The sequence below is a fragment of the Molothrus ater genome, chromosome 6 (genome assembly GCF_012460135.2).
Source record: "Molothrus ater isolate BHLD 08-10-18 breed brown headed cowbird chromosome 6, BPBGC_Mater_1.1, whole genome shotgun sequence".
Classification (NCBI taxonomy): domain Eukaryota; kingdom Metazoa; phylum Chordata; class Aves; order Passeriformes; family Icteridae; genus Molothrus; species Molothrus ater.
The window spans coordinates 19483914-19504226 of record NC_050483.2 but is presented as its reverse complement, the minus strand read 5'-3'; the positions used below and the strand labels follow the sequence as shown (position 1 = coordinate 19504226).

The 20313-nt window shown below is 41.4% G+C and overlaps 1 protein-coding gene across 1 annotated transcript in view; it reads right to left on the bottom strand.

Annotated features, from left to right (window-relative positions):
- LDLRAD3 (low density lipoprotein receptor class A domain containing 3) overlaps positions 1-20313 on the bottom strand; it is a 107996-nt gene that overhangs the window by 48421 nt on the left and 39262 nt on the right. Inside the window, exons 3-4 of the mRNA XM_036385050.2 lie at positions 5695-5820; positions 3147-3281 (exon numbers count right to left, since the gene is read on the bottom strand). Of these exons, the coding sequence (XP_036240943.2) occupies positions 3147-3281; positions 5695-5820 (261 nt within the window). The remainder of the gene's footprint in view (positions 1-3146; positions 3282-5694; positions 5821-20313) is intronic.

Genomic DNA, 20313 nt, shown 5'->3' with positions numbered 1-20313 from the left:
AGCTACAGATAACTTCTGTGAGGAATTAGAGAAGAATTCTTTGACTTGTTGATAAATTGGCACTTTTTAATCTGACACTTTCCTCATGACACACAGACCTTTGTAAAATACACAACACTCAGTTACAAGTGGTAAGGAGAAAGGAGGACAGGAACATCCTCCAAAATTTGATGATCTTCTCATTTTCACAACTAAATCATGGGGCCCTCCCTCCTGTCAAATGAATCTGCTCTTATTTGTGACTAAAATTAATCTTTATAAATGCATGTCTTCAGGTTCATCTCAAATTGCAGCATGCTAGCAAAGCTGTTATTCATCGAGGATGGCACATTTTGAAGTGTTCCATGTTAAAGCTGGGTCAGTACTCTTTCAGTAGGAGGCCACATTCCCGTTTTCCTCGTCTGCAGAGTGACCCTTCTTAACTGAAAGGATCCTTACGCATGGAGGAGTATCTGACACAAACCAAACTGATACACTACTGGAGCTCTGCAGTAATGACAGCAGGATAAAGGAGGCCTTTGAAGTTCATGGAAGAGCAGGAAGAGGTGATAATTTAAAAAGCTTGTCAGTATACCCAAGAGCAGAAGGAGAGCAAAGTAGCAATTAATAATTCACGCTTCTAATTCCCATGTTGTCATAGTATCTCAAAACAGTTTGCAAACATTGATTAAGTCTAATGGCATGCCCCTGAAGCAGACAAGCACAGCTGAAGCTCTATTCCTACCAGTCAGGATGGCACTCTGGGAGCATTTCCTTTAGCTGATCTATGCCCTCTCTTTCCCATCTGGTAAATGGTGATGACACTATCATGCAGTGGTTCAGAAGCTTAGTGACTTCTAAATCAACACATTTACAGATAGTAAAACAGCACACAAGGACAATCTCATATGTCAGATTACACTCAATTACACTGAACTAAAGCTACCACATTTGACATAACACAGACAGTGGGAAGAAACCCCTCTATCTTCATTTTATAACACCCTACAGATTTGCCTTGCTCTGTCCCTAAGCACCCACAGCACTTGAGTTCTAGTTAATGACCAGGATACTTGGGTACTGTGTGAACACAAACACATTGTAATTACAGTAATTAGATCTGCTGTAGAAAGAATTGTGAGAAATTAAAGACTGTCCACAGTAGCATCTAATTCCCAATTAACAAAAATTAGTTGCTGTGTTTGCAACCCAGGACAGACATTACCATAGCTGCAAGATCCAGAGGGAATCGTCAGTTATATTTAGATGAGAAACAGATGAACACATCACACTGTTTTAATCCTGGCTTTGAAAGACAGGTACCCACACATTGTCCTCTTACAGACTCTGAAACAGCAATTCAGGGAGGCTCTGAGCTGCCAAAGGGAAAAGCCAGTTACACAGGTTCCCCACAACCAGCATTTCACTTTGGGAACTCCTCATTCCCAACCCCATACTTTGACCATTGCTTTTTTAAATTAGCCCACAACCATGGCTGTTCTTGTCCTAATGGAGAGAGTTTCTTCTTCCTTGTTTGGGTCTCTTTCACACATATAATCAGAAAGAATTACTTTGCTTACCCTCTTACTAGTCTAACATTTCCAGAAGGACCAAATATGAAGACAAAAGTAACAGCTTCATGAAATACAGCTCTTTTCTTCTCTTGAGCCTGACAGTCAGTTCCAAAAGCAGATTGTCATGACAACAAACAACCTGGAGGCAATCCAGCCAATTAATCTGCACAGGAAGTAGTCATCCCAATCTAAGAGAATAGTACTGCTGTTTTAAGCTTCAGAAGCCAAAATAAAGAAGAGAGAAAGCAAAAGAAACCTTACCACCCACATGAATGTGATTAGGCTGCCTTAGAGCTGCAGTGAAGAACAGCCCAGCCCTGGGCACGTGCTAGGCCCTCGGCAGCCCTTTCGTCCCACTCCCGACAGAGCAGGGGCAGGCCAGCCCCTCTCCAAGGCTCTGCTCTGAGCACAGCTGCGTTCCCAGGCTGTGATGTAGCTCAGCACGCAGAAGAGTCAGCAGGGTGATCCCCCCAACCTTGACATGTGGAGCCAAGAAAAGAGCTCACAGGTTAAGCAGAGGTATGACACAGATGAGTCTGTCACATACCACTGCTATAAACCCCTGTTTTGTTAGCATTGCTTTTGTGTGTTCTTCCTCTTCCTCTGTGAGTTGTCAAGAATATTTATCAGCTCAGGATTATTTTTTATCAGCATCTCAAACTCAGGATTATTTTATTTTCTGCAAAGGACTTATTTGTCAGTTCAAGTCGATAGTAAAGTAATTGTCCTTCAATTTCACTAATTACAACTTTCTTCATATGCTGCTTTATCTCTCTTCATCTGTCCTGCTTTCTACAGGCTGAAGCATACCACATCTCCCCTGAAAATATCCACATCTCCCATATTTTTTCTACTCTGGCTTCTTGGTAGTAAGTCAGACATTAAAATGTTTAGCAACAGATGCCCAATACACACTGTTTGTTAACCTCAAGTCATTCATATATACTTCTTGTTTTATAAAATACTGTGGTATTAAGTTACAGAAAACAAAACTGAAAAACATTACCTTGTAGTGTTTTTCAGATTAAATGATAGGTTAAAAAGAATAAAAATGTCACCGTGTTTTGAGATTCTCCCAAGACTCAATACACAAAAATTTTCAAATAAAAATTTTCTTCCCTGTCTTCAGGAGAAGGGTAAGAATAAATGCTTTCATTGTAGATCTGTCCTGCAGTTAAACATATCTTTCAGGAGGTAACTGAGCAATGAAGATCTAAAGCTTTAAGCATACACAAGATTTACTCATCCGGTAAACAGATAGATTCACTTCCAACTCAAGTTTTACTATCAAGCCCCCCGGGTCCAATCCATCTCCCAGAAGTACTAAAGGATTCCCAGCAACTTCAGTGAGCACTGGATCACAGATTACAAGCGCTTCCTGCAAAAGTGTATTTTTACTAACCTGAAAAAATACCACTCTTCTGAGCACTGAGAATGCAATGTATGCATGTGCACACTCTCTACACATTTCACTCTCACTATCTGCAGTGCTAGCCAACACAGAGCCAGCCAAGAGAATAGTATTTTCAGCTGAGCCTGTTCTGTGTTGAGTTGGTATAATATTGCAGAAGAGAATAAAACCCCTGTGCCTACCTTGAGGGCTTTCACAGCTTTCTTCATCGCTGTTGTCTTGGCAGTTATTTTGACTGTCGCACACAAAGCTTTTATCAATGCAAAGACCATTTTTACAGTGGAATCGGGCAGTAGAGCAAAGCAAGGGATTTGCTGCTGCAAAAAGAGAAAGTGAGACCTTCCATTAGGAATTCTCTTGCTCAGGCAGTTAAATAGCTGATAAGCATCAACCACAGGTCACAACTCAACAGCTGGTCAATTCGCTGAGTATGTGGGAGTAACCTGGCAATCAAAGCAGCCCTGGCTCTCTCACCAGGGAGAGCTGAAACTTCTAATTTATGCAAGATTCATTACAATTAGCAGAGATTTAGCCCACCCACAGTTGTGATAAGCCTTCTGTTCATTTTCATGAGGGCCCAATCATGATCACTGTTCCACATTTGCTCACACTGAAGACATATGGAGGGTAGAACTGCCTACCATAAACACTGCCTGTTGATTCCTATTACAGAAGGCTCAGTTTAGCTCAAGTTTCATATTATAAGACAACAATTTTGACTGAGAACTGCTAGGCAGTGGTTTATTTACCTCTGATTCTCTTCCCCATTCTCTTCACTATTTTGAATTGATATAACAGCAGTGTTGAAATCTCTCAGCCTCTGACTGTTTGAATTTTCACTCCTTTTCCAGGAACAATGTTTACACCCTCCATACACATCATAAATAACCATATCCTTCAAAACAGTCATCACTTAGCTGAGATATGCATAATTTAGCTGATTTTAATATCTACTCATGAATCAATCTCTGTCCTTTAATACCTTTTGGCACTCTTCTCTGAACTTCAAACAGGTTTTGGTAATGGGGTGACTGAAACAGAATGCAACTTTCCAACTGAAAATTTTTAAAAGGCTGCTCAGATGCCCTGTCAAACTGCTTCTCTGCCACAATAACGAAGGGGATTTGTTTCCAAATACTAACTGGCTTCCATTTTTTTGTCTTTAAAGTAAAAGCTACATTTAAATTTTTTTTAAAAATAAAGAAATAAATAAAACTTTAAAGTCTTATAACTGCATATAACCTGCAGGAAAAATAACAAAAACTACCAATTTCTCCAGCTCCCCAAGAGTTTGTTTAGCATAAACATGCTAAAACTCCTTTGGTTTGAAACTCCTGCACACTTGCATAGCACACTGATTTTTGAGGTCACCTCAGAAGCTAAATGATTGTTCCTCTACATAAGCAGTAACTAGACATTTAGACATGCTAAAAACACCAAATGCCTTACTGGCATAGAATAATGGGGAGATCAGTAGCATGTTATCATCAGCTTTAAGGTCCCATTAGAGCTACATACTACAAGCTCACAGGAAATTGTGCCATTCCTAATGAACTCCATAAGCTGGTGCACTTTCAGCTGAGACCAGCCACTTGTCAGTCCACCACCTTAAGGATATTCAAAGCACTTTTGTCAAGTCTTATTTTTAGTCCACATGTTCAAGCATAACCCAGAGTAATTTCCTTAGCCTTCAATGCTTCTTTGGCTTCACTTTCTCCTCAGAAATGCTGACTCCTTGCCACAGCCACACAGTCCTTGCAGGGTCCAAACCAGACTCTCCAGGACAACAACAGACGCCACCTTGAGAGGTTCACGCTGTGGAAGCACACCAACCACCAACAAGAAAGGCAAGTCCTCCACAAAGCAGACAGTGACAGATCACACTAAAGATTGCCCCTTTTGTTATCTTTGAAAGCTGCTGTCTGTTGTCCTCCTCCTGACCTTCAAAAGTCATTGAAAACAAAACCTCAGCATGCCTCTGACAGGAGAATGAGCAAGTATTTTGCTGCAAGCTTTCACCTAGAGACCCATGCTTTTACCAGCTCTTGATAGTAACAACAGAGCTGCTGGATTCAACACAACGCTTCCCTACTGCTACGCTATATCCCTGCTAGACTTACAGATACAAATGGATCTGTGTAGCCACATGCAGAGGGTTTAGCCCAAAACAAGCAGTACTTCAGATCATCTCTCTGCTACAACCTCCCTGCTGCTGTGCATTGGCAGGCATGTCTGGCTTCAAGAATCTGCCTCTCCTTCCAAGAACCTGTTTCACTAAATATACCATAATTTGCTTTTTGTTGTTTGAGAACATGTATAAACAGAGAAACTCAGATGCACTGATGACCAAATACATCATATTCTTCAGTGACATGAAGCAGGCAAGTAAAAATGGAACAATTCAAATTATATTTAATATTTGTCCAATCTGAATTATATCTGAGTACAGAGAATGTGTTCAAAGCAAACATGCAGCTTAAAACTAATTTCAGGGGCTTGTAGTAACACACAGGCATTATATACAAAGCAAGACTGAGGTGGGCCTTAAAAAAAAAACAAACAGCAGACTAATTTTCATGAAGTGAAAAACCAAGGATCGTCTGGGTTGTAAATGACAAGGAGAATATTTGACTCAGAAACAGGAAGGCTACTGAATGTTTCCTTTCTAAGTAGCATCAATTAGTTGAAATAAGCAGGAGTGCCCTCACTTGCAAGCAGGCTCCCACTTACTGCAGTTCTCCTCATCGCTGCCGTCGGGACAGTCCTCGAAGCCGTTGCACCGGAAGCGGCCAATGATGCAGTGGATCCCACTGGCACAGGGGAAGAACGTGGCACCACATTTGGATTTGGCTTTTGCTGTGAGAAGAGACAGAAGTGGGCAGAGGTGAGGGAAGCAATTTACAATGGTTAGAGATCCATTGCAGCAGTACAGTTAAGGGTGTTCTATGCAGTGCTGTTGGCACTGATGTTAGGTGCCTTACAAGCAAATTAGTGTCTTTGTGAGACTAAGAAACACAAGAGACCATCATAAAAATATTTTTCAGGCTGCAAACACAAATTACACTGTCTTTATTTAACATGATTTATATAAAACAACCACTGTATCTCACGTTGCACAGCACAGCTATTTATAAAACATTAAATACTAACAATAGCATCAAAACGTGTTTAACATGTGATTACAGAATCTCATTATGATCTCAAGTGCTACACATTTTTTACTTTACTGCACAGCCACTTTTTGTAGCAAGAGAACACTGCCCTCAGCCATAGTAATGCAGACAGTTCCACCATGATGCTCAAGGCAAGCACCAGTTAAGTACTGCAGTATCATATCACCAGCCTAGAACAAAACAACTCCCAGCAGAAAAAGCAATTTTACAAGACAAACGGTTACATTTTTGCTTTTTCAAATTATCTCATGACTTGATAGACCACACCACAGGACACTGAAGACTTTGGACAGTCCACTCTAAAGCAAAGGCAGTCTCTGCAGGAAGGTGTGTATGGTGCAATAAGGTAATACCACTGATGGGAGAACATCAGGAAAGAAGCCAGATCCAGAGCTTGCTGGCCTTTTAAGCAAATGTTTCCTACTCCTACACCAAATCTAAGGCATTCTTACAACTCACAAGTACCACAGCAAGAGGCAAGTTTTTTAATGTGGCCCTAAGGCACATCAATACACCAACCTGCACAGTTTTACAAAGCCAGGACAAGGTCAGGTACTATCAGTGTACAGACCAAAAAAAAGTATCTAATAGGGATAAACAACATTCATTTGGAAGGAATCCTCTCTTCCAGGATTAGCTACTAAGTACAGCTGTAGCAAGGCTTTCTTCCATCACTCAACAGAATGCATATAAATTGTTTTAAACCACAACTACGTAATTCTCACTTGCTTTAGTGTCCTCCAAAATCAAGTTCTTGCAGTTCCTCTCTTACATGTTTTTCTTCATTTTATTAGTAGTTTTCAATTAGAATTATGAAGTAATTATGATGAAGTAAAATAAGATATATCACTAAATTGCATATATTCAACTACCACTTTTTCTGAAGACTATCCGAGGTCCACTTGGGGAAAAGAAAGTGAGCCATTACTTTGCAGAAAAAATGATAAATTACCCTGAAGTAGCCACTGTGCTTCACACCTCTGGCTATAGAAAACCATCAGCAGAGACATTTGAAGCCCCTGCAATTCTTCACACAACTTCAAAGAGCAGCTCCTGTGTTAGAATTCTGAGACAGACAGATCTCAGCTAAATAATTTAATAACCTCGAGGTGTGAAGCAACATCATACCCCCAAAAATCTTTAAACAAAGGCAGCAAAACAAGCTCAGCAACAGACTCAGTGTCATCAAAGCAAACAGTCCATACTAATGCACTAACAAGCCAGCCAAGATGCTGCTGGAAGAGAGTGATAATAGCACACACATGTGAAGAGGTGCTCAATGCTTCACATGTTGTGCTTTTGTTGCTGTTTTCCTTTCTATAAGAGCTAACATCCTTCTGAAACCCCACAGTGAACACACTCCAAGTGCTTCTGGACAACTTATTTTAGAGATGTATTTTGAGCCAGAGCCGTTCCAGAGGGGACAAAAGGAAGAAGTTCCAAGAGTTTCAAGAAGGAGAAGAAATAAGAAAAGAGGGAAGCAACTGTACTTTTGCCTCTGTTAACTTTTACTGGATCCCATTTCTCCAAGCAGGTTTACTCTCGTCACTTGGGGTCTGAATTCAGAGGCTATCAACTTTCTGGCAAATCATACTCAATGATGCTCTTTGTCCTTTTTGAAAATCTTGACAAATTAGGCTTCAAAATTATTTACTTTTAACATTTTTAGCATGGACCATTCTCTTACTCTTGTAGCCTATTCTTCCCGACAGATTTCAGACCGTGAATTGTCAAAACCAGAGACTCTGGCCCTCTGAAGAGGTCATGTGGCTGCACATTCCTAAGCAGAGTGAACGTGCAGCCAGAAGTGGCAGTGAGCTGTGCATGAACCCCATTTCAGGCATGACAGGCACAGGTCACAACATCCTTGGCTGCTCTGGCCCCAGAGGGTACAAAGCACATCTGGGACATTGCCTTGAGCTACCACAGTAAAGCCATGAGTAATATTTAATGTTTGGCCACACCTGGAAGAAAATCATGCTGGAATGACCAGGAACAAAATCAAGAGCTCTTTCTTCTGTATAAAACATATAGATACCCCACCAAAAAAGAGGGAGAAACTGTTCAGGACAATTATCTAAGATAAGTATTACTTAGATAGTTATACAATATTTAGTTAAGCATTTTATGCCCAGACATCTTTCTATCTTCTCCTTGGGAGACAGCTGCCAGAGCACAAGAAAATTCTGGTTTAGAATAACTGTTCATAAAAAAACACATACTAGTAACCACAGAACAAAAACAAACAAGGAACTAAACACCTTCAAATTATCTCTAAGTTTCCCTTTTCTATAGTCCACTAGTTTTGTTTTGTTTTTTACTGAAGAGAAGGAAAAAATAACAAACAAAACTCAAATTCAATTCTCAATATTTGCAACAGACATAACATATAAACCAATCCCAATTCAAACTCACACTTATATTAGAGACTCTAGGAATATAAAAGAGCATTTCAATCACCAAGGTGATTCACAAGTCAGTCAGCTGCTTACTAGACACAAGTCTTTCTCCCAAACAGAACTTAGTTTTCCAAGTTCCAATTCCAGACACAAAATGCATTTTTCATATGCTGTACGCAAATGCAGAAAAAATTAGAAACCAGTAAAGGCTAAGTTCAAGTCATGTCCCCTGACTCTGGAAAACTCCACTGAAGAATTTCAGCTTTATTTTCAATTTGACATCCTTCTTGTCCCCTGGCATAGTTTTCCCAAGGTTTTCAAGTGTTTTTTTGGTCACTGCTCATAAAGTTCCTATGGAAAGGACAATAATTTCTTCCAGAGCAGAAACCTACCTTCCCATTCTGCAGGATCTCTGGAAATACTCTAAACACGAAGGGCTGTCATTTTCTTCAGGTCTTTGGCACCTTAGCAAGTAACAGATACATATACCAGGATCATGACAGCCTATAGCACATTCAAGTCATGTGCTGCACTATCCCAGCATTCCTCTGCAATTCCAGCTCCCATTACGTGACTGTTACAAAAAGTTTTCTTCTCCTTTGCTCATCATTGTGTCTCCTACTGCACAGGTTAAGAGTTTTCAGGCAGATCTGTATGTGAGAAGCTTTATATTTATCTAACAGCAGCTATCTATTTGGCTATTTCAGCCTCAATAAGCTTTCAAGAACAGCACTGTCTTTGCAATCTATATTCTTCTCTGCTACGCTTGGTTGAAACAGGCTCAGGATAATCAAGAATTACAGGGGTATCTGGAAATGACAGAAGAGAAGCGAAAAAATGAACAGGTACATGTGGATTGTTTGACCTTATTTATCCAAGGTATTACAACCAGCTAAAGGAAAGGGAAGGGAGGAAGATGGTTGTTTTTAAAGGAACTTGCAGGCAAGTCCCCTTGAACCCATGTCTCCAGAAAGGAAGAAACCAAGAGACCACACATTGGACAGGAAGGGGTGAAATACAGCAAGAAAGCACAGAGCAACTTACAAAACTGTCACTCTGGATTCAAAATAACAAGTACAAAATACACCCCAAAAAACTGCCATTCAACCAATTTGTGAGCCTATGTCAAAAAAGAATCAATTCTCTCCAGTTCCACTCTTCATTTGTTACCTGCTCATAGCAGAAGCAACCCAGGACTGGAAGATTAATGTGAATCTGTATTTACATTACACAAAAGGGAATTGCCGTGGTATTTAAAAAGAGGCGTCAGTGAACTACCATGAACTTGAGGAGCCTCCTATGACTCCATCACCCATGGGAAGAAATTGCTCTTCACTAAAATATTCTTTTTATCTCTTAAAATTGAAACATGAAGCAAATGGTGAAGGATGGTGGCAGAGGGCTGCTGGCCAGAGTACAAGTTTGCCAAATGTTCCCTCCAGGTTGCTTCGCTTCAGTTAAAAAAAACTATTTTGGCAGTTGTACGTGCAAGTGCGTGAAGTCGCTCCTTATGCTTCACAGAACCTAATCCTCCCACCCTCTACTTTCAAACTCTAAAAAAATACTAACTTCCCATCAGGACCAGTAGTACACTCCACTGACAATGTGACAGTTTGCAGGCACAGCTCTACAGCAGTAACAGAAAAACATTTTGCTATCTTTAGGATCCCAAGTGTGAAATTGTACTATTTTTAAAAAAGTGTAATCCGTTTTATTATTTCTCAGCAGAGATGCACAATAGCAGAGAAAAAGAAATCAGATTTGGCAATACTATGTAAAGCCTTATGCTGTATACAGATAACACTCTTGAATAAAAGCAATTTTGATAGTCACAGCTACAATGACTTGGAACCTGATTAGAAGGTTACAACTGATCTGCAACGGGCAGGTGATTTTTCTTTTCATAGATAAAGCAGCAAAGACATCAAATGTATTTTATAATTAACAGTATTAACTGTAAGTTTAACAAGACCAAGTGCAAAGTGCTGCACCTGGGTCAAGGAAAACCCTCATATGAAAACAGGCTGGAGGGTGAATGGACTGAGAGCAGGCCTGCCAAGAAGGACTTGGGGATTCTGACGGATGAGACTGGACATGACCCAGCAATGTGCACCTGTGGCCCAGAATGTCAAATGCATCCTCAGCAGCAACCAAAGCAGTGTGGCCAGCAGGGCAATGGAGGGCATTCTGCCTCTTTACTCTGTCCTTGTGAGACCCCTGGAGTACTGCATCCAGCTCTGGGGATCTCAGCATAGGAGGGACACATTGATCTGTTAGAGGGAGAGCAGAGAATGGATCACAGAGCTGGAGCACTTCTCCTATGAGACCAGGCTGAGAGAGTTGGGGTTGCTCAGCCTGATGAAGAGAAGGCTCTGGGGTGACTTTACTGTGACCCTTCTGTAGCTGAAGGGGATCTACAAGAAAGTTGGAGAGGGACTATTTACAAGAGCACGTGGTGACAGCACTTCAGCTGAAAGGGAGTAGTAGATTTAGATTGGATACAAGGAATAAATTATTTAATGTGAGGATGGTGAGGCACTGAAACAGGCTGCTCAGAGAAGCTGCAGATGCCTCACCCCTGGAAGTGTTCAAGGCCCTGTTGGATGGGGTTCTGAGCAATCTGGTCTAGAGAAAGGTATTCCTGCACATGGACAGGAGGAGTGGAACTAGAAGATCTTTAAGATCCTCTCCAACCCGAACCGTTCTGTGATTCTATGACTGTTACTGTTGAGCCAGCTTATCTACACCTCAAGTATTTCACAGGTAGTTATAGTGAACTAGGCACTAATTACTGAGTGCAACATGCAAAGAGCACACAGCAGGCACCCCACACATGTGGCCAGTAGACAAGCCCATTTCCTTTTAACTTTACAAACATTTCAGTTTTAAAATGTTTCTCAATTATTTTGTAATCTGAAGCGAGGAAACAGGATGCAGCAGATACAACATACAGACAGAAGTAAGCTACACAGAACCTGAGCATCTTTGAACTAAATTGTTGCCTTAGAACCTCTCCAAGCAGCAATCAAGTAACTTTATGCTGCTTCACAGCTATGCATCTCAACTCAACAACCGATAATGATTTATTCAGCTAATCAAAACTTGATTACTTGCATGCGACAAGAGCAACTCTCCAGACAGAAACCACTGCGTGCAGATGCTGCATTATTGCACAGACATCAGTATTTTCCTGACTTTGATTATAAACCACCTTAAAACTCCTCTGTTGTGGGTAATTTTAGCTAGGGATGTTACAGGCACATCAGACAGCACTGTAAAACCAGATTCTTTTGATGAATGCATGGTGAGATACAGCATTTCAGTAAAGGCTTTACATGAAGGAGATAAGGGTTTCAACTTTAATTTACAAAGAAGGACTGATTTGACAACAACATGTAATACAAGCTGGATAGCACCAGGATCTGATTCCTTTCACCCCAAGAACTGATATAAACCCTAACTATGTTAACACAGTTATTTTGCATCAATTAACTGCTGTTTGGACCCTACAGTATTTTCAGTTCTGTTTCCAATGGGAAAGCCACTGAAGGCAAATGCATCATTTGTTGGTTCACAGAGCTCTGGAACAGGGCTGTCCTGCAGAATGACAGAAGTTTCACTTCCTCTGCTTGCTATCTCCTATCTAGAAAAAAAGCTAGCACTTGAGTAATATTGTCAGTATAAAATGCACTCAACAGTCCACTATGTCAGAACTTCTCCAATTCAAAACTAAACAACTATTTAAGTTACTGAGTTATGATACAAACCACAGCCAACTGCAGAGCATTCACTGCACCTATAAAAAGCCCTTGGGTCACTCTCGCTTTTGCTCCCTGTTTAACAAGGCAGGTGAAAGAGCTGCTATTCTTAAACTGCTAATGCAAACATTATTAAAAAGGGGCCTAAGATGTGCTTTATTTTAAAGAAAGCAATTTTATGGGTTTTTAAGTAGTGAAATTAGCCCAGTAGGAAGCATCAGAGGTTGCCTCCAATATAGTAAACTATCAACCACTTACATGAGTAATATTTACACTGTAGTTAGCAGTAAGAGAGAAAGGACAATGCTAAAGCAAAAAAAAGTCAAGGGAGTCTGCTGCCATGAAGAGTATGGCTTCCTTCTAAAAAAATGAAAAAAGAAAGCACTTCAGAGCTGAATTACTATGAGTCGGTGGCCTTTAATTCTTGCCAGACAGTAAGGCCCTAAAGTAATCATGGTCTAGGAGTCTATGTTTTAGTCCTTCAAAATCGCCACAAAGCAGAGATGTCAGAGGAGAGCATGGACAAAAATCTCGGTTGTCAGACATTCAGTAAACCAGTTTCTCACTAAGAGAAGTATTTTAGAAGTTACTGCTTACTAAGCAACCCAAACAATAACATCATACTAAAGGACAAAGTGAGCACAGTTTCAGAGTTGTTAACTTACTCCGAATGCAAACAGGCAGGACAGAACACCACTCTTAAGGCACTTCAGTAGCAGTACTCCTCAGGAACAACTGTGCGCCTGATGGGCTACAATCCCTCATTCTATTCTGGGATACTACCTACCTGTTCTTTTTCTTTCAGTTGTGCCACTGATTCCATCCAACTGTTAAACCTGTCCAATTCCAAGCTCTCCAACCAGGCTATTTACAGACCTCCATCAAGAGGATTAAATAATTAGCACCACAAGCCCTTTTGATCTCCCTGCATAAAAAGCTATCAAACATAAGCAGCTATTGCACTTGCCCTTACTCATGTGTAATTGAGCTTCAAATGAAACATTCACCATGGTCACTTAATTACAAATCTTATTATAACTACTAAGTATTTGGTTGCTTAATCATGAGTAAAATAAGAGCTAATTTCAGTTTGATATTCCAAGTTTGAGATCAGTCTGAGTAAGTGGCAAAAAGATCAGCAGCTGTCTTACAGCATCTTCCCACTTAATGCTGATGCTCATTTCATGCACTGTTTAATATCCAGCTTTGCTTAATAATTCTGATGTTTTTTACCTACCTGCAAGAAATATTCCAGGTCAACCTGGAGATGACAGGAAGCAGCAAAAAATACAGGAAGAGACTTAAAGCACTCATTGATTTTCAGATGCAACTAGAAGTCCAGAGGTCTTCCATGTGTATATGTGCATCTATTACAAAACATTACAAAACCTTCATTGAGAAATTCCTAGCTTTCTGCTATATATTCTAGTTATCTAGAAAAAGAGGTGTTAATTTCATGAGATTTTTTCACAAATTATTACTGGGTTCTAAATAAGAATGAGACATCTAAAGACTGGTTTGCTGGAATCCTAGCACGTGACAATGCTTATTAACAGTAATACACAAAATCTACTGACAGCAGCTTTTCATTGCCGTGACCCTTTCAGGATGCTAATTCTGGTAGAATGATTCTCTCTTCCTAAGTTCAGGTCCTGCTGTTAGATTTTCTTCTTCCATATACTAACACACTCCCCACCAAAAGTTGTCAATATAAAAAATAATGCCTATTTATCACTGGAGGGGTATCGGGGACAGATGAAGGTGATACAGAAACTCCATCACCAGAAGGCATGAAAAGACACTTTATTGTTAGAAATCTATAGTTCTTAGAGAAACAATGGGGGACTTAAGACCTGATTGGCCTTTAGGAATCTTCTCTCACACTATTGGTGAACTATGAATAGCATACTCTGGAGAACCATATCTCTAAACAACGGTTACAGAAAGAATCTGACCTCTAAACAACTGTTACAGAAAGAGAGATAATAATTGCTTTCATTCTTTCCTCTAAGTTTCCCAGGCTCAGCCAGTGAGAAATTATCTCTATTCTTTCTTCAACCAAACGGAGAATATCACACCTATTTATCATCCTGTAAGGGATCCACCTGTTTAGAAGACCAGGGATCTTTGGCAGACTGGCCAACTCAGTGAGCAGGCATTAAACCGAAGGACTCAGGGTGTGAGGTCCAAAGTGGCAACATTCACTACATCACATCCAGCTGGGGAATAAGCCAGGCCAACCACAGCAACAACAAATGTTCCTGATCTGACTACCAAGATGAGATCCAGAAGGAAAACCATCTCAAGGGTGTCCATGGCTTTGGCGGATCCTCCTGCATCCCTTCCTCCAGGAAAACCTGCAGGAACCATTACCTCTCTGAAATGCCTGTACACCAACACACAGCACAGGGAAAAAACAGGCAGAATCAGAGATCTGTGTGCACATTCTCTGCAGTTACAGAGACATGGTGGGATAGCTCACGTGACTGGAATGCTGTCTTGGATGGCTGCATCTTTTTAGGAAAGACAGGCCAGCAATGTGAGGTGGTGGAACTGCTCTTTACGTGAGAGAGCAGCTGGGATGTATCGAGCTCTGCCTCGGGCTGGGTGAAGAAGCAGACAAGAGCTGGCAGGTAAGAAGGCAACACGAAAGGGACAACACAGGGTGACACGAGTGGGTGTTTGTTACAGGCCACCCTGTCAGGAAGGGGAGGTCAATGAGGAATTCTCCAGTCAGCTGGAAGGAGCCTCAGTCACAGGCTCTGGTGCTCATGGGGAACTTCAGCCACTCTGATCTCTGCTGGAGAAACAACTTGTGGGCAGACAGGAGCCCAGGAGGCCCTGCAGAGCACTGATGGTAAGGTTTTGACACGGGTGGTGGAGGAGCCATTGAGGAGAGGTGTGCTGCTAGACCTTGTACTGACAAACAAGGAAGGACTGGCTGGGGATGTGAAGACTTGAGGCAGCCTTGCCTGCAGTGACCATGAGATGGTGGAATTCAAGATCCTGAGTGAAGGAAGCCAGGTAGTAACTGGAATTACAGCCTGGACTACATGAGAGCTAACTTTGGCATTCTCAAGGCCAAAGGAATCCGGAGGAGAATCCTATGAGTTATGGCCCTAGAAGGCAGGAAGGTCCAAGAGAACTGGTTAATTCTCAAGTAGTGCTTCCTTCAACCTTCAGATTGTTTAATTTCTTATTCATAGGGATGCACCAAAGGGGGCAGGTGCATCCCTATGAGTAAGAAATCAAGTGAAGAGGACAAAAGACCTGCATGAATGAGCAAGGAGATTCTGGCAAACCTCAAACAAAAAGAAATGGTATTGAATGTGGAAAAAGGGACAAGTCACTTGGGAGGAACACAGGAACACTGTCAAAGTAGACAGGAAAAGCTATAAGAAGAGCTAAGGTCCATTTAGAATTAATGGGCAATGGACGTCAAGGACACCAAGAAGGGCTTCTTCAAGTACATCAATAGCAAAAGGAAGGCCAGGGAAAATTTGGGTCCACCCATTTAGGAATGAGGTGGGTGCCCTGGTGACAAAGAATACAGAGAAGGCTGAGATACTGAATGTCTTCTTTGCCTCAATCTTTGCTAAGGGCAACCCTTGGGAATCCTAAACCACGAAGGCAAGAGAGAAAGTCTGGCTTTCCCTTGGCTGAGGAAGAACAGGTAGGAGATCAGGCAAACCTGGCACACACAAATCTATGGATCCCAATGGGATGCACCAACACATGTGAAACGATGCTACTGCTAAGCAATTCTCTATCGCCTCTGAATGATCATGGAGAACAAGAGAGGTACCTGAGCACTAGATGAAAGCCAACGCCACTCTACCTTGCCTTGGTGAGGCTGAGTTGGGAGGAATCTGTCCAGAGCTAGTGCTGCTCAGAGAAGTTCTATAGTCTCCTCCTCTGGAGATATTAAAAAAGCCACATGAACATGATCCTGTGCAATTGGCTGCAGGTATACCCGCTTTAGCAGAGGAGTTTGACTATGACCAGCCTCACCCCCATGCACCTTGTATTCCCTCACCTAGGGTTGGGCTTATTCTTAGCATTTGGGTTAAGCCTAGTTTGTATCAACCATTTGTCTGTCTTTGTACACATCCGTTTGCAGCAGAGGCTTGTCATCACCTCCACAACTACACACAGACAATGACCAAAGTTCACAGCCACCTAACCCTCTGGTAAGTACTTTGAGCCTTATCACAGACACTCCACACTTCCCAAAGTAGCAGACAGAGGTTCAATGAACTGAAGACTACAAGTTCAGCTGTAATACTTTTGAATTGTGTTACAATCATAAGGTTGTAACAAAATCCTCAGATATGAAAAAGTGATTTCAATGCTGGAATTCCCTTTTCAGTATTTTTTGGGTTTACTTAGTTTTTTTTTTAAGCGCCAGGTCACTAAATCACTTACATGCAAATAAGAAATAAATGCATACTTATCTTCTCTAAAAACGAGTGAGCTTTGATACAAGACCACTTCACAGCTACTTAGCTCACACTGCCTATACACTGTTCACTAGAAAGACAGAATACGACTTAACAGACACGGTATCTTCTCAAAGCTGGCTAGGAACTGCAGACTGCAGCAGCTGAGATGCCTTCAACTTTATATATGATGGGACAACCCAAAAACTTGTTGCAGGTATGCAATGCTGGATCTTAATCCCAGGAATCTGAAAGCATCTCTTCTAAATATCACCCTGCCCTGCCCCTCATCTTCTGTAGAATTACTCTTAGTCTACACCTAGCTTTAACTGATGCTTTAAGCATAATTTTCTGGGGCTACTGAATATTAATTCAAAGTCAGTAGTCTTTACTGATGGGTAGGATTAGTCCTGCCCAAGTCATGGCCCACTGCTGTATTTCTAGATCTCAACTGGTTTAGACAATCCCTTCTGAATGAGGCAGACATTTCTATTTTCTTTTCTAGCAAAACACCACATCTCATTCTTCAGTGCACTGAGCTCTGCTTGTTGAACTGAAAGCCTAGTATTTAAAAGGATGAGAGCCAGAGTTACTTTGTGCCCTTTGTTCCTGTACATGAAAGCCAATCATTAGACTGACCCTGCTAAGTGGTTAAATCCAAGCAAAATGTCTTGAGCTGTAATAACTGCACTGTCATAATAAGCACTTATTAATACCTTATAAAGATTGTAGCACTCATTGTCTTTACAAATTTTTTTCCTCTGCCTTTAAAAGTAGCTGGTTACTTATTCTCAGCAGTGTGGAAGTCGTGATTTTAACTGCTCTCAGAGCAAACCTTAACAAGTTGAGAACACACATCTAAATTCAGACTGTCACCAGAAAGACTTGAGTTGTTAGTAATGACCATTTAGTACTAAAATTTGCCTTTGCCTCTATTGTAATTTTGGGACTTAAAAAGGGAAAAGCACACAACGTGTCTTAGTCTATCAACATTTGAACTTCCTATAGAGCAGTCTCAAAGCATGCTCTTGGATTGAGGGCAAACCCCATGATTTACCTTAGTGGTTTTTTTTTTTTAAAGCAGCAAACAGCAACAAATCTAAAGGCCACCTCCAGAAATATACCCTATATCAAAGAGGGCAGGACAAGGCAGTCTGACAGTCCTCATTTGAGGCTTCCAAGCATATGACAGGGCTTTGAAGCTGTTGCAGCCCCCACTCAAACCACCTTCTTCCTACTGCAGCTCGTGCCAGCAAGTGTAGGAGTTCTTGCACTCAAGAGCTTCTCCAATGACAGACAAACTTCCTCAAACTTGACTTTGGTTCCAGTGGGATTTTTTCTTTTTCAAAAACTTTCCAGCCCTCAGATGCAGTTGTTAAAAAAGTACCTCTTTTGTAGAAACTGAATGCAATTAAGTCAGTTAAAATTCACCTGAAAAAAAACCTAGCTAATCTGCTTTTGTTCTCCAAGAGTTTCAGTTTCCCAAATGAAAGGGTTTAGAGCACAGTAAAATATTCTTCACATGATCTAGGAAACCCGGGCTACTAATTGCAGAGCGTGGGTTTCATTTGGCATTCCTGTGAAAAGACTCTTTCTCTCTCTCCCAGGGCCGTGTGTAGCTGATCATTACGAACCCGTGGCCTCGCTACTCCTCAGCGTACGGAGCTCAACACCTGTTGCAAGTGAACGCCAGAGGGAGCAGTAAACATTTGTCTGGTAAGAGAGCTTCATATTGGAGATGGAAGAAACAAGGAAAAAAAGGTACATCAAACCTCGGGGAAACTTAAAAATGTTTACTATGTGCTGCACTTTCAAACTACACTATACTGCTAATCCAGTTTAAGTCCTCACTAGTGCAGAGACAATGAAGATTTAGAGCAAGCATGCAGATACAAACACTTTGCATGATGCAGACTTACTTGTGCCACATCTCCCACCCCAGCATTCCACACCCCGATGACACCTGATCTATAAAATCTTCTGAGACTATAAAGCATTTATACAAAATCCTGTGTGTACTGAGATAGATTAAATGGAAATGCGAACATACTCAACATAGGAAAGAGACACAGAATAGAATGTGACAAAATAGGTCATGTTTACTATACATAAACACACAGTTCCAACTCTACAGGGTAAAAGCAAGAACATAGCTTAAAGACATACAAGAGAAGATGAAATCAAAGATTAATATGCTAACATATCAGCAATTAACAAGTAATTACAGGACTATCTCAAATATTATTCTACGTACCTGACAAAGACAGTTAAAAATGCTTCTGCATTCCTGCAAAACCGGCAACGGAAGCATGGCCACAAGCATAACCAGAACACATTCCCACCTCCCCACCTTCATCCTTGCAACTATGGCATGCAGCCTACCAGGTGTAGAAGTTCCTACAGTGCTTGTCACCAGACCCTGGCTTCAGCAGGGGTGCCAAGGGATTAAATTTCCTGACACAAATGGAAATGTTCTTACCAGATCTACTGGACACTTGGATTAAACTGGTTTCTCAGATTGCCTAAATACAAGACACAGTATTCAGGACCTTGAGAGTTAGCCTGCTGCTGTGAAAGTGCAGAAAAGCTTAGCTCACCACACCATGCTGAGTGCAACCCAGGTTTGCAGGTATTACAAAACCTTCAGTTCTGATTGCACCGAGTTCCCTGCAAGCACACGTGTCTCAGGCAAAGAGACAGAACTGACCTTTAGCGGAAGCCTGCTTGGCAGGTGGCTTCAATACCTGTCTGGGGAATCCTAATTATAATGGACCATTTTCATGCAGCACTTCATTTAATAAAGATATTCTCCCCCATGGAGGAGACTTGCTCTGTCTGAAGGACGATCAGAGATCAAGGTTTGATGACAATGGATTGCGGGTGATGAAATGAGCTTTTATTACCACAGTTCCGGATGCTCCTACAGACCTGCTCTTGCTAGCCAGCCCAGGAGTGCATTGGCAGCACATCCTTACAAGCATGGATGATACTCCATTGTTCAATATAGACATCTATACAACCCAGTCACAGCTTTTAGCATTGACTCAGAAACCTGCTTTACCTTTATGTTTGTGTTGAATGAGCAACAGCGCCAACTGGAAACAGAAACAAGTGAGACAGAGGTTTGAAGGTGAGAACACGCTGCCCCCAGGCTATCCTTGCACACAGTGTTCTTCTAGCCCACAGCCTACACTCTTCAGCCCTTGGAGTAACACAGATAGTCACTGCTTCACTCTGTGCCACTATTTGCTCATAGCTAAACATACCAATTTGGCATCTCTCAGAAGAGCAACAAAGGAAAATCTAGACTCCTGGGTATTTGGTATGTCTCTAATTCTGGCTGCTGTCATGCCAGACACTTAGCGTGGATGATGTGCCATGCTCTGAATCCCCACCATCTGCTGCTCGTTAGCTGACAAAGGCAGCACATGCCATCTCCCCACTAACTGCTGCTCATTAGTGACAAAAGCCATTCTGTGTTCACAATGTTCTCTCTGTAATAATCTAATACAAAGATGTACAAAGAGGCAAAAGAAAGAGGAAATAGAGATGACAGAGTAAATTATGAGCTTAACTAAGA